The sequence below is a fragment of the Heterodontus francisci genome, chromosome 43, assembly GCF_036365525.1.
Source record: "Heterodontus francisci isolate sHetFra1 chromosome 43, sHetFra1.hap1, whole genome shotgun sequence".
Taxonomy (NCBI): Eukaryota; Metazoa; Chordata; class Chondrichthyes; order Heterodontiformes; family Heterodontidae; genus Heterodontus; species Heterodontus francisci.
Genome location: NC_090413.1, coordinates 7,582,839 through 7,597,040, shown reverse-complemented (window position 1 = coordinate 7,597,040; position 14,202 = coordinate 7,582,839). Strand labels below are relative to the sequence as shown.

The 14,202-nt window shown below is 43.9% G+C and overlaps 1 protein-coding gene across 11 annotated transcripts in view; it reads left to right on the top strand.

Annotated features, from left to right (window-relative positions):
* The window catches only part of LOC137355582 (EVI5-like protein), a 335,643-nt gene that overhangs the window by 296,761 nt on the left and 24,680 nt on the right, over window positions 1-14,202 (top strand). For 10 of the 11 annotated variants that reach the window (XM_068020857.1, XM_068020856.1, XM_068020855.1 and 7 more), the window contains one exon: window positions 37-132. In XM_068020857.1, coding sequence (XP_067876958.1) covers window positions 37-132 — 96 coding nt within the window. Of the gene's footprint in view, window positions 1-36; window positions 133-14,202 lie in introns of those variants that run through there. The other variant, XR_010970940.1, reaches the window with a different exon arrangement.

The window sequence follows — 14,202 nt, the reverse complement described above, 5'->3', positions numbered from 1 at the left end:
TTCCACCTTTAATGGCTTGTTTGCTTTGTGCTTCAGAGAGAAGAGGGAAGGATCCAAGGTCAGTTGAATAACTCTGACTCTAATCAGATTATACGCGAGTTGAAGGACCAGATCGTAGAATTGAAAACAGAGGTAAAGTAAAAGAATTGTACCAGCTGTTGTAAGGACCTGCTGTAGTCAGTTGGTACTGTGACAAATTTAACACAAAGGAATAGAGTTTCTGCTTTGGGTACAATTGGGAGCTTGCTCGGGTTAGGTTACAGGTCAAGTTTCTGCTAAAATTCATTTACATAATCACAAACATAAAATTTTCCAGGAACGAGCACAATTGAGCAGTGTAATAGAATGTAATTTTATTTTTCTATTTAACAAGTGTTTCTTGATGTATTCAGGAATGGTTACTTGGTGCAACTTTATTCATGCAACTGAAAATGAACTTATCCCCACCTGAGTACCCTGTGGAAATGACTTAATCTAGACTGAACCATTTACTGGTTTCACTGGTGTATACTTGTCAGTTTCTTAGTAAGTTAAATGTGTTTTGATGTGAAAAAATCCTTTGAAGTGTGCCTACTAGCGTCTGTGAACCTTAAAAAAAAAATAAGCAACCTTCCTGAATCACTGAATTCTTACAATGTCAACCTGAATGTGTGCTCAATTTGTAGGCAGGGCCTCATTCAGGCAAATTTAACCTTCACCCAGCCTAAACAATCGCAGAAAACACAAAATGTAAGTGATTTCGGCCGTTTCCATTGGTTTATGAGATAATACTACCCTGGGAGTGTTTGGGACAATGGAGTGGGAACTTCACTCTATCGAAACCATGCTACACCTGCCCAGGGAGTTGTAGAGGGAGCTTTACTCTGTATCTAACCCATAATGTACCTCACCTGAGAATATTTGATCCATAGAGAACTCCAGCACTCGCATTCCGTTGGACAGTACAGAACAGGAACAGGCCATTCGGCCCTCCAAGCCTGCGCCGATCTTGATGCCTGCCTAAACTAACACCTTCTGCACTTCCGGGGCCCATATCCCTCTATTCACTTCCTATTCATATATTTGTCAAGATGTCTCTTAAACGTCGCTATCGTATCTGCTTCCACCACCTCCCCTGGCAGCAAGTTCCAGGTACTCACCACCCTCTGTATAAAAAAAAAAAACTTGCCTCGCACATCCCCTCTAAACTTTGCCCCTCGCACCTTAAACCTATGTCCCCTAGTAACTGACTCTTCCACCCTGGGAAAAACTTCTGACTATCCACTCTGTCCATGCCGCTCATAACTTTGTAAACCTCTATCATGTCGCCCCTCCACCTCCGTTGTTCCAGTGAAAACAATCCGTGTTTTTCCAACCTCTCCTCATAGCTAATGCTCCAGACCAGGCAACATCCTGGTAAACCTCCTCTGTACCCTCTCCAAAGCCTCCACGTCCTTCTGGTAGTGTGGCGACCAGAATTGCACGCAATATTCTACTCTATGCCCCGACCGATGAAGGCAAGCATGCCGTATGCCTTCTTGACTACCTTATCCACCTGCGTTGCCACTTTCAGTGACCTGTGGACCTGTACGCCCAGATCTCTCTGCCTGTCAATACTCCTAAGGATTCTGCCATTTACTGTATACCTCCCACCTGCATTAGACCTTCCAAAATGCATTACCTCACATTTGTCCGGATTAAACTCCATCTGCCATTTCTTTGCCCAAGTCTCCAACCGATCTATATCCTCCTGTATCCTCTGCCAATCCTCATCATTATCCGCAACTCCACCAACCTTTGTGTCATCCGCAAACTTGCTAATCAGACCAGCTACATTTTCCTCCAAATCATTTATATATACTACAAACAGCAAAGGTCCCAGCACCGATCCCTGTGGAACACCACTAGTCACATCCCTCCATTCAGAAAAACACCCATCCACTGATACCCTCTGTCTTCTATGACCGAGCCAGTTCTGTATCCATCTTGCCAGCTCACCTCTGATCCCTTGTGACTTCACCTTTTGTAGCAGTCTGCCATGTGGGACCTTGTCAAAGGCTTTACTAAAGTCCATATAGATAGCATCCACTGCCCTTCCTTCATCAATCATCTTCGTCACTTCCTCAAAAAACTCAATCAAATTAGTGAGACACGACCTCCCCTTCACAAAACCATGCTGTCTCTCGCTAATAAGTTAATTTGTTTCCAAATGGGAGTGAATCCTGTCCCGAAGAATCCTCTCTAATAGTTTCCCTACCACTGACGTAAGGCTCACTGGCCTATAATTTCCTGGATTATCCTTGCTACCCTTCTTAAACAAAGGAACAACATTGGCTATTCTCCAGTCCTCTGGGACCTCACCTGTAGCCAATGAGGATGCAAAGATTTCTGTCAAGGCCCCAGCAATTTCTTCCCTTGCCTCCCTCCGTATTCTAGGGTAGATGTTAATGTTAGATAAAGAAATCACACCTAGTACTTCTAACCCACTTGGTTGGAAAATCAGCTTTTCAGTTCTTCTGAATGTAATGTTATGGTTATGGGTGTTAGCCCAGCTCCAGGACTAATCGTCAAAATATCCTTTTTTTAACATTCGTTCTTGTGCGTCGCTGGTTAGTCCAGCATTTATTTTCCATCTCTAATTGCCCTTGAGAAGGTGGTGGTAAGCCACCACCTTGAGCCACTGCAGTCCATGTGGCAAATGTATATCCACAGTGCTATTAGGAGGGGAGTTCCAGGAATTTGACCCAGCCACAGTGAAGGAACAGCAATATAGTTCCAAAGCAGGATGATGTGTGGCTTTGAGGGACTGTTTAACCATCAAACAAGCAAGAAATCTGCAAAATAAAAAAAACCTGATGGCTCACAAATAATAGGAAATAAGGAAGAGTGAATGGGAACACAAAAGGAAGGTTAGTGCGGGCTGCACTCCCCTCTGCTACCTCGCCCAGATCGCTGCTATTCATATGTGAGCCTTGGCGGGCGCTGCTGGCCACCTATTTGATAGTGGGAGGCGTCACGGCCATGCACAATCCTGCTCTCACTCGGTGTCTATGCACACCCTTCTGGCAGAGGTTGCAATAGAGCAATTGGGCAGGGCCTGGTTAATATCCCCTCTCCCCAGTAAAGACGGCAAAAGGCCATTGTAGTACCCATACAATATGCCCCAGCTGGCTCAGCATCGACCAGGGCCTTCTAGGGCTGCATGGCTGTTTTTCACTGCATTAAGCAGCTGAGCCATCAAGAGCATATACCCTGAATATCGTCCTTAGAAAGCTCATATTCTACTGTTGTGTCCCGCAGAATCATAGAACTTTACAAAACAGGAGGAGGCCATTCAACCCATTGTACGTCTGCGAACCCTCAGTGATTTGCACAGTCCCACACTTTTTTCTTTCTTTTTCTTTTTCAAACAACTAGCATTTATACAGCAGCTTTCATCCTTGGGACATCCCAAATTGCTTAGTAGCCAATGAATTGCCTTTGAAATGGAGACGGTTACTGTTTTGAAAGTGAACACAGCAGCCAATTTACACACAGCAGAATCCCACGAGCAATGACGGGATGAGTGTGTGGATAATCTAGTTTGGTTGTTGGTCAAAGGAGGTATATTGGCCAGGACAACTGGAGAACTCCCTGCTCTCCCAATACTATCATGTGATCTTTCCAATACCACCCAGGAACTGGCACAGGTACAATGGGCCAAATAGCATTGTATGATTCTGCCATGTGATATCTCCAGTGCTGCCGTGTGTTCTGAACAAGTAAGCGTTAACATTTCCATGTTATAGAGGAGATAATGTGTTGCATCCTACTGTTTCAACGACCCCTTGTCACTGTTTAGTGCTGGTCTGTGATGCTCTTAAACCAGACATTTCTATACAACTCCCCCTTAGTGGCATCATGGAATCTTTTGTTTGCTTTCAAGCTGTGGCCGTCACTGGCAAAGTCTCATCTATTGTCCATTCTAATTATCTTAGGATATTGGAGAAGCTCTGAGTGTTTGATTTTATAAGCAAGTGGCTGCTGCAAAGAACAGGAAGAGGTAGTCAAGTTAGTGAACCAGTTGGGGTCTTATTGGCAATTCAGGTTTCAGGGGGCAGTTTTTTCCCCCTCTGGTTCCAGCCTACAACATCTTTATTAAGTTAGAATTGGGAATGGAATTTTAACACTCTGGGTTGCTAGTCCACCACCATACTCACTACACAACTGCTGCTTGATGGTGTGGCAAATGCAGCCCTCATTCACTCATGATGCCACATATGGGTGGCCTCTACATAAACTGTCTACCCACCAGGCTACCTCTAACCAGCAGGACCAGCTATCCAGTATAAAGCGAGTGACAGCAAAAAGATGGCAACAGCACAGATACTTTCCTTTATAACCATTTGAAATAGGAACACTGCCTTTGTAAAGAATTTGACCCACCTGTGGGACTCGGCAGTCATTAGTTTTACCAAGGGCAACTATCTTGATTGGACCTTTCTAGATGGATGGAAAGAACTTGAATTTATATACAATCTTAAATGACCTCAAGATGTGTAAAAACGCTTTATAGCCAATGAAGTAGTAATGAAGAGTAATCGCTGTTATAATGTAGGAAACGGGACAGCCAATTTTCACAAACAGTATTGAGGTAGTGAGCAGATCATCAGTATTTTAGGTGTTGGTTTCAGGAGAAAATATTGGCCAGGACACAGGGTGAAGTCCCCTGCTGCTGTTCAAATAGTGCCATAGGATCTTTAGCCTCTGCCTGTGGAGGCAGGTGGGGTCTCCAGTGCTCCCTCAGTACTGTGCTCAAGTGTTGGCCTAGATTTTATGCTGTAGTCTGGAATGAACCTGCAACCTTCTGACAAAATTGCTACCCACACACAGAGCCACGGCTGTTAATTCCTGTAGCTCTTGGTGGTTCACTGCAGTGTTGTGTGTATTTTTGTAATAAACTATGTTTGGAAAGTGGAAAGAAGATTTACAGCTCTGCTTTCTTCACCTCCCAGGGCATAAAAATACCAAACCAATCAATTTGCTTTTTCTTAATTAGGAAACTGCAGTTGTCAAGAATTGAACTGGGCCCAGTCCTGGGAGTTGCTGGATTTTTGGGTGTGAGGGAACTGTCAAAATCAGTGTTAATGGGAATATGTTTAATCAGAGCTAGGAAACTGTATCCAGATCAGTGATTTAAGCTGGGGTGATAATCAGAGGTACTTAGTTTAGTCACTCACCACACATACGCGCACAAGTTGAGAGAGGGAGGTGCTGTGGTGAATTTCAAGTCACGCAAGCATGAAAGGCCACATGAGGTAGCATTATTAGTGTAATGATGGGTGATCAGATGACCGTCTCAGAGCTCCAGAACAGTTGTGAAAATGAGTACTTATTTGGGGTACTTTGCATATTAAACATCAATATAATGCAACTAATTGAGGACAGAAATGACTGTTTAGTTCAGGAAAGATTCAGTCAGTAGTGGTATAACATTAAGTTTTGCTGCTGGATGTTTGTACTTGTCTGATTGCAGGGCTTGACATTTGCTCACATGTCACAAGGAAATACAAGGCATTGAGTCATTTACAACACAGGAGGAGGCCATTCAGTCCATCGAGTCCATGCTGGCTCTCCGCAGAGCTGTCCAGTCAGTCCCATTCCCCCTGCTTGATCCCTGAAGCCCTGCAAGTTTATTTTCTTCAAGAGACCATCCAATGTCTGTTTGAAGTCATTGATTGTGTTTCCACCACTCTTCTGGGCAGCAAGTTCCAGATCATTACCATTCGCTGCATAAAAAAGTTTTTCCTCCCATTTCCCCCTGCATCTCTTGCCCAAAACCTTCAATCAGGGTGCCCTAGTCCTTGTGCCGTTAGTTAATGGAAACAGTTCTTCCTTGTCTAACTTATCTAAACTTGTCATAATCTTGTACACCTCTATTAAATCTCTGCTCAATCTCCTTTGTTCTAAGCCCCAGCTTCTCCAACCTAACCTTGTAATTAAAATCCCCTATCCTGCAACCATTCTGGTAACTCTCCTCTGCACCCTCTCAAGGACCCTCACATCCTTCCTAAAGTGTGGGGACCAGAACTGGATGCAATACTCTAGTTGGGGCCTAACCAGAGCTTTATAAAGGTTCAGCTTAACTCCCGCTTTTGTACTCGATGTCTCTATTTATGAAGCCCAAGATCCCAAACACTTTACTAATCACTTTCGCAGTATGTCCTGCCTCCTTCTAAGAGTGATGCACATGTACCCCCCATGCCCAAGTCCCTGTTCCTGCACACTCTTTAGAACTGTGTGCCTCTCCCTATTCCTTCTGCCAAAATGCATTACCTCACACATGTCAGTATTAAATTCCACATGCCACCTGTCTGACCATTCTGCTAGCCTATCCATGTCACGTTGTGTTGAATTTTTTCCTGAGGGAACAAAATAAATTCCCACTGTAACTGGCAAATTTATTAATTCTACTATCTTCAGAGAATAGTTTTTACAAAGCACGATAAACCCCATTTTGCTCAAAGATTTCTATTATTGCAAATTACTGGTCTGTAGAAGATTACCCGCAAGGAGCAATAAGCTGCATCTCAGAAATTGCAAAGCACTATCACATTTTCTTCCAAGTTGCTTTTCCCAGCAGAACATGTATAGAAAGTTGGTAGAAGGGTCTCTGACCTGAAACATTAACTCTGCCTTTCTCTGCACAGATGCTGCGAGACATGCTGAGTATTTCTAGCATTTCTTGTTTTTATTTCCGAGCAGGGAATGTACATTTCCCACATAACTGGGAATGTTTCATGCATTTTCCATCCCCAATTCCTGATTCCATTTGTTATCTTTTCATTTATTAACAATATTTGACGTCTCGGGAGGTAAATTTCATCCAGTTGGATGTTGCCTGCACTTCTGCTGCTTAGCCTGGACGCCACAGCTCCTGGGTATGGTGCGGTAAAATTTTAACCCACCTTTTAGCAGTACAGCACAGGAACAGGCCATTCGGCCCTCCAAGCCTGCACCGATCTTGATGCCTGCCTAAACTTCCAGGGTCCGTATCCCTCTGTTCCCATCCTATTCATGTATTTGTCAAGATGCCTCTTAAACGTCATTATCGTACCTGCTTCCACCACCTCTCCCAGCAGCAAGTTCCAGGCACTCACCACCCTCTGTGTAAAGAACTTGCCTCGCACATCCCCTCTAAACTTTGCCCCTCGCACCTTAAACCTATCTCCCCTAGTAACTGACTCTTCCACCCTGGGGAAAAAACATCTGACTATCCACTCTGTCCATGCCGCTCATAACTTTGTAAACCTCAATCATGTCACCCCTCCACCTCCGTCGTTCCAGTGAAAACAATCTGAGTTTATCCAACCTCTCCTCATAGCTAATGCCCTCCAGACCAGGCAACATCCTGGTAAACCTCTTCTGCACCCTCTCCAAAGCCTCCATGTCCTTCTGGTAGTGTGGCGACCAGAATTGCACACAATATTCTAAGTGTGGCCTAACTAAAGTTCTGTACAGCTGCAGCATGACTTGCCAATTTTTATACTCTATGCCCCAACTGATGAAGGCAAGCATGCCGTATCCCTTCTTAACTACCTTATCCACCTGCGTTGCCACTTTCAGTGACCTGTGGACCTGTACGCCCAGATCTCTCTGCCTGTCAATACTCCTAAGGGTCCTGCCATTTACTGTATACTTCCCACCTGCATTAGATCTTCCTAAATGCATTACCTCACATTTGTCCGGATTATACTCCATCTGCCATTTCTCCGCCCAAGTCTCCAACCGATCTATATCCTCCTGTATCCTCTGACAGTCCTCATCACTATCCGCAACTCCACCAACCTTTGTGTAGTCCGCAAACTTGCTAATCAGACCAGCTACATTTTCCTCCAAATCATTTATATATACTACAAACAGCAAAGGTCCCAGCACTGATCTCTGCGGAACACCACTAGTCACTTCCCTCCATTCAGAAAAGTACCCTCCACTGCTACCCTCTGTCTTCTATGACAGAGCCAGTTCTGTATCCACCTTGCCAGCTCACCTCTGATCCTGTGTGACTTCACCTTTTGTACCAGTGGATTTAAGACCTACATATCCTGCCCTAGGTCCTCCAGACTATAGACTTTGAAGGTTGATGTCATTTTCCCCAAGGCCACAATGTTTTCTGAGGTGCATAACGTTGAAAAAGGCTCGGTATTGTCCATTGAAATACTGGACTGTGACCCTATAGTGCTAGATATTCAATATACCTGGAGCTCGGTGAAAAATGCAAGAAGAGACACTACACTAGCAAAACCACATCAATGTTTGCATAGAATTTACAGCACAGAAAAAGGCCACTCAACCCAACAGGTCTGTGCTGGTGTTTATGCTCCGCACAAGCCTCCTCCCACCCTACTTCATATAACCCTATCTGCATATCCAATAATTCCTTTCTCCCTCATACTTAGCTAGCTTCCATTTCTATTACCGTCTTCTACTCTAACTCATTTTCTTCCAAATACCTCAAACCTGCGGAACATCTCCCCTCTGTAAGTCTTCCTTCTTTATAGTAGTCTACAGGCTTCTGGAACCCAAACTCGGCATCACCTAACAAATGAGTGTTGAATTACTTCATCCTCTCTGCAACTCTTTACACCATTGGTGTTGTCCTGCACTATTGACCTTGACCTTTGAGTTTCTCAATAAAAAGGTAAAAGTATCTATGCTATTCGCCGCAACTACTTGTGCTATGCGTTCCACATTCTAATCACTCTTTGGGTAAAGAAGTTCCTCAACTCATTATTGGATTTATTAGTGACTATCTTATATTATGAGCCCTAGTGTTGAACTCCCCCACAAGTGGTTCACCACCACCTTCTCAAGGGCAATTGGGGATGGGCAGTAAATGTTGGCCTTGCCTGCAGTGCTGACATTCCAAGAATTAATAACAAAAAAGATAGGGCCACTCATGGTGGAGCAATTAAAATCGGGATGCTCAAGAGGCTTAGATGACCACAGATATCTCAGGGTTGTAGAGCTAGAAGAGATTACAGGGAGAGAGAGGGATGAGGTCGTGGAGGGATTTGAAAACAAGGAGCAGAATTTTAAAATCAAGGCATTGCTTAACCGGGAGCCAATGTAGGTCAGCGAGCATGGATGATAGGTGAAAGGGATTTGGAGTGAGTTAAGACATGGGTGGCAGCCGTTTTCAATGACCTAAGTTTACAGAGGGTAGAAGGTGAGATGCTGGCCAGGAGTGTTAGAATAGTCAAATCTAGAGGTAACAAAGGCATGGATAAGGGTTTCAGCAGCAGATGAGCTAAGGTGGGGGCGAAGTCAGGAGATGTTAGAGATGAAAATAGGCACAGTCTTAGTGATGGCACAGATATGTGGTCAGAAGCTCATCTTGGAGTCAAATATGACACCAAGGTTGCAGACAGTCTGGTTTAGTCCCAGACAGTTACCAGGGAGAGGGAGCCAATAACTAGGGAATGGAGTTTTGATCAGGGAGTGCAGATAATGGCTTCAGTCTTCCAGGTATTTAATTGAAACAAACTACTGTTTATCCACTCCTGGATGCCCAATAACCAGTCTGATAATTTAGCAACAGTTGAGGAATCGAGTGAGGTAGCAATGAAGTAGGTCTGTGTGACATCAGTATATATGTAAAAACTAACGCTGTGTTTTTGGATGCTATTTCTGAGGGGCAACATGTGAATGAGAAATAAGAGGGGACCAAGGATAGATAGTTCTGGAACACCAGAAGTAACTGCAAAAGAGAAACCATTGTAAGTGATATTCTGGCTACGATTGGATAGATAAGAATAGAACCAGTTGAGTGCAGTCCAACCCAGTTGGACAACAGTGGAGAGGTGTTGGAGTAGGAGGGTGTGGTCAAAAGTGTTGGTGGTTGCAGACAGGGTGAGAAGGGATAGCTTACCTTTGTGTCCCTAAGCCTTCTCTTTTCTACATCCAATAATGCCTGCAGTGTTCCTTGAGCTCTGCAGACAATAGTCACAACTTGTGGATAGACAACCTGTGATCACTTTATCCCAGCTAGAGAGTATTGGATCTTCTCATCACAAGTTGTATTCTCCAAGCATGCCTTGCAGGTTGAATGCTCTTAATGAGGTATACAATGAGGTACAATGCAACAGTATTGTGTGCAGGCCCCTAAACTGATGGCAACTATCTTCATGACGTTAGTGACAATCACTTTGGGAAGCTGTAATAATCGAACCCTCTTGCATGGTGGTCTCAAAACACTTTCTCATGATAGAGGAGAGCACATGATTTTGCTTGTAGAACCTTGATATTCGATATAGCCGCAGCTAAGGTTATTCCCCTTAGGACCAGAGAAGTCAACAGCACAGATGAAGTCCATTTGTCTCATTGTGCCTGTTCAAACTCTTTACTAAGGCAGCCAAAAACTAATCCCATAACCTTGCTTTCCCCTTGCCTTATATCTTCCTCTACTTCAGATGTTTATCCATTCTTCGTTTCAAGGATGTGGGTTTCCCAGTGGCAAAACGCTCCAGTCTCTGACAACTATGTAAATAATATGTCCTGACCTCTTTCTGTACACTCTGGCCATGTTAAAATGATGAGCCAATGTCGCTGATGCCCAGCTGAAGAAATAATCTTTTCTTTAATTTCTTGAAGCTCTTGATAATTTTAAAATCCTCTGCTAAATCTCTTATCAACCTTCCCTGCTGCACTGGAAGTAGTCCCAGTGTCTTGAGACTCTCCTCATAGCCATAGAGAGTCATAGAGAGATACAGCACTGAGAATAGGCCCTTCGGCCCACCGAGTCTGTGCCGACCATCAACCACCCAAATATACCAATCCTACATTAATCCCATATTCCCTACCACATCCCCAACTTCCCTCAATTCTCCTACCACCTACCTACACGAGGGGCAATTTACAATGACCAATTTACCTATCAACCTGCAAGTCTTTGGCTGTGGGCGGAAACCCACGCAGTCACAGGGAGAACCTGCGAACTCCACACAGGCAGTACCCAGAACAGAACCCGGGTCGCTGGACTTGTGAGGCTGCGGTGTGTACCACTGTGCCGCCCCTTGGTTACCATGGTTATCTCTCCCTGGTCAATCTGTATTTTATGCCGTTATGGTTTTAATGTAATTTCTATCATGGGGCTCCTAAAACTGCACCCACTGTTCTAACAATGGCCTAATCTTTGCCTGTATGAAATTATCACTTTCCTCCTGTGTGCTATGTTCCTGCTTATAAAATACAAAAACGATTTGCCTTTTTATGGCTTTATCTACTACCTGCACTCTCAATTGTGTAAGTTACTTGCTTTTTGGCACTATGTTGCATGATGAATCACCAAGCAAGAGTTAGGGTACGTTTCTTTTGGCCACGCACCCCTGCAGACAAGGTGACGGCCCCTCTGTTCATGCACTTCTGCTTCAAAATACACATTGCTTTTTTTTGCTTGACTCCTTTTCCTTGGCAGGGGGCCATCCCTTGCCCTGCCCCTCAGCGAGGGGGCCGTCTCTCATTTTCTGCACTTGGTCTTTGTATTTAGCCAGTTCACGCTTTGTGTTGATCCCACAATACAATGGTTTCCCTTTCATTTTATTTTCAATCCAGCTGTGTCTAGTACAAACCACTATTATTTTGATCTGACACCTCAATGCAATAATTATAATGGTGCTTTTATAGAAATTAGCCACTTCTGTTTTCTGTGCTATTTTGGTAACTTTTAGTTTGTCATGAGATTTATTTTTGAATATAGTTCACCTTAAATCTTTCTTTCCACACTGGAGTATTGGAGCTTCCCTGGTGCTAGTATTTTGTTGTCATTTTGGTCTCAGCAGAATTTAGTGCAGTTGTATAAGGAGGGCCCTGGATATAGCCTAGGCTGATTAGAAATTTTGAAAAAAATGTATTGGAAATACTCAGCAGGTCAGGCAACATCAGTGGATAGAGTAGGAGTTAGTGTTTCAGGTCAATAACCTCTCATGCGAATGGACTGCCAGCTTTCCAGCATCTGCAGTGTTTTGCTTTTGTACTAGCCAGTCAGCCTAACTACTGTTGCTGTGTGAATGTGAACTCTTGAAAGGGCATTGTCCCTGTGGGTGGACTGTGCTTGTTATTTGGAGAATTCAATTAGGTGATTGCTTACTGCTGATGAGAGCATTTTGTGTAGCTATGGGGATTAACCCCTTACATGTAGATTCTAACAATGCAAGTTACGTTTGGCGCATGCACAAATCTATTCTGGCCACAACTAGACAGTCATTGGAAGTTTAACATTTGTATTTTCCCCCAACTTCAGGCAAGCAGGAGTGAGGGCTTTTTGAGTGACTTCTAGGAAAGTGTGTGGCAATAATTGGTACATCAAACTGAAGCTTGTGCAGTTTGTAGTGGTGCCAAATACCTAGTTTACCAGTGTGGATGGTATCTGTGAAACAATTTCTTGAAAAAAAAAACCTCCAGCAGTAGTGTTCTGCGATGCTTCGTGCTGTGTGTAGGCTTTTCACTTTCTTGTGGCAGGAAGCCATGTTATCATCGGATTATGTAAGAAATTGTGGAAACTCTGACTGTTTATGTACCCCTAACACCAAATGTATTCCAGAATGTTTATGATACAATCTTCTGGTGGTTGAGTGTGAAATAAAGGTGCCATGCAACCCTGAAACCTTTGAGGACTTTGGCCATCTCTCAGTCGAGATATAGTAGGGCAAGAGCAGGAAAAGTCTTAACCTTCTGCTAGTTTTTGTGGAAAAAGGAAAGTTCTAATTGGGATATTTTCCATAACTGCTGTTCATCATTTGCGTCCTTGATTGTATTTGCTGCATTGTTGAAGGTGTTGTTCTTTGGATGAACTGTTAAACAGAGGCCCAGTGTGCTTGTTCCAGTGTTTCTGGTGAATGTAGAAGATCTCATGGCATGATTGGAAGAGCAGGAAAGTCTCCTGGTCTCTTAACCCAAAACTTTTCCTCAGCCAACATCACTAAAACCAGATTAACTGGTTATTTCTGTTTGTAAGATCTTGCTTTACATAAAATGTTGCCACATTCACAGGAGTAAAAGTGAATATGTGAAACACTTTAGACTTGTTCAGAGACAGACTATATCAGTGTAGATTCATTCTTTAATCTGGAAACTGCACAGTTAAATGACTGAGGGCTAGTCTGTGCTGTGGTCATTTACCTACTACCAGCCAAGACCCAGTAAAGTAACACAGAAAAGGAGCCAAAAAACAAGTGCCGACTAAAGGAACCAACCAGTAAAGAAGTCCAACGATTGTATTGATATCCTGGCTCTGACTGAAATGCGGCTCTCAGGTGGTGACACCTTGTCCCTTACAGAAGCCTGGCTATGTTTTCCATCCCCTGCAATGCTGTCAATCCCAAGTCACAGCTTGGTCTGTTCCCCCTTGCTGTGGCATCTTCTCCTCCTTCAAGAACTTTGCCTTGTTTCAAACCCCTTTCAACTCAAAATTTGTCATTATCTACTGTCTTCCCTCAGTCCCATGTTTTTCCCCCATGATATTCCACCATCTTTCCTTCCTGAGCTTCTGCACTGTGACTCCTCATGTTCTATGATTTTCATTATGCATCTCACAGCCCCTTGCCTTCCCTCTGAATTCATCCACCTCCTGTCTTCCCTTAACCTTTCCTTCCATATTAACTCTCCTACCCATATTCATACTTGCCTCCTCAACCTTGCCATTTTCGTGGCCTCACCTATTATGGCCTTGATCAGAGACAGGACCATCTCTGATTTCCTTATATTTCTCAATACCCACATCTCCCTGAACTCTTACAACCCTGCACCTCCTCAGAACCTGGAAAAACCCTCTCCACGTCGCTTTCTACTGTACTTTCAAATGCCCAACTGACCAGCCTTTGGCCTTGCTACAGTACTTTTGATTTACTTAACATTTCCTCCCCACCTTCACCTTTGATGCCCATATGCCCAACGAAGCCTTTACTCTCTCTCATCTAAGTCAATCCTCTGGGTACATCGCCCCTTTCTTTGCCCCAAGTTTAAGGGGTACAGACTTAAGCGCATCTGACATGGAACTGGTTTAATCATTTAGCACCAGATCTGGTTGGACTCAGTGAAGCATTCGGGTGCTTGCTGTTCTGTCAAAGCCCACCTACAAGTTTTGGATCATTCTGGAGAGCAAAAATAACCTATGGCCTTTTTTTTGCGCCACGAACCATTTCTTTAAACCCCTCTCCCCTGGCCCCTCTGCCTTTGCCTCCTACG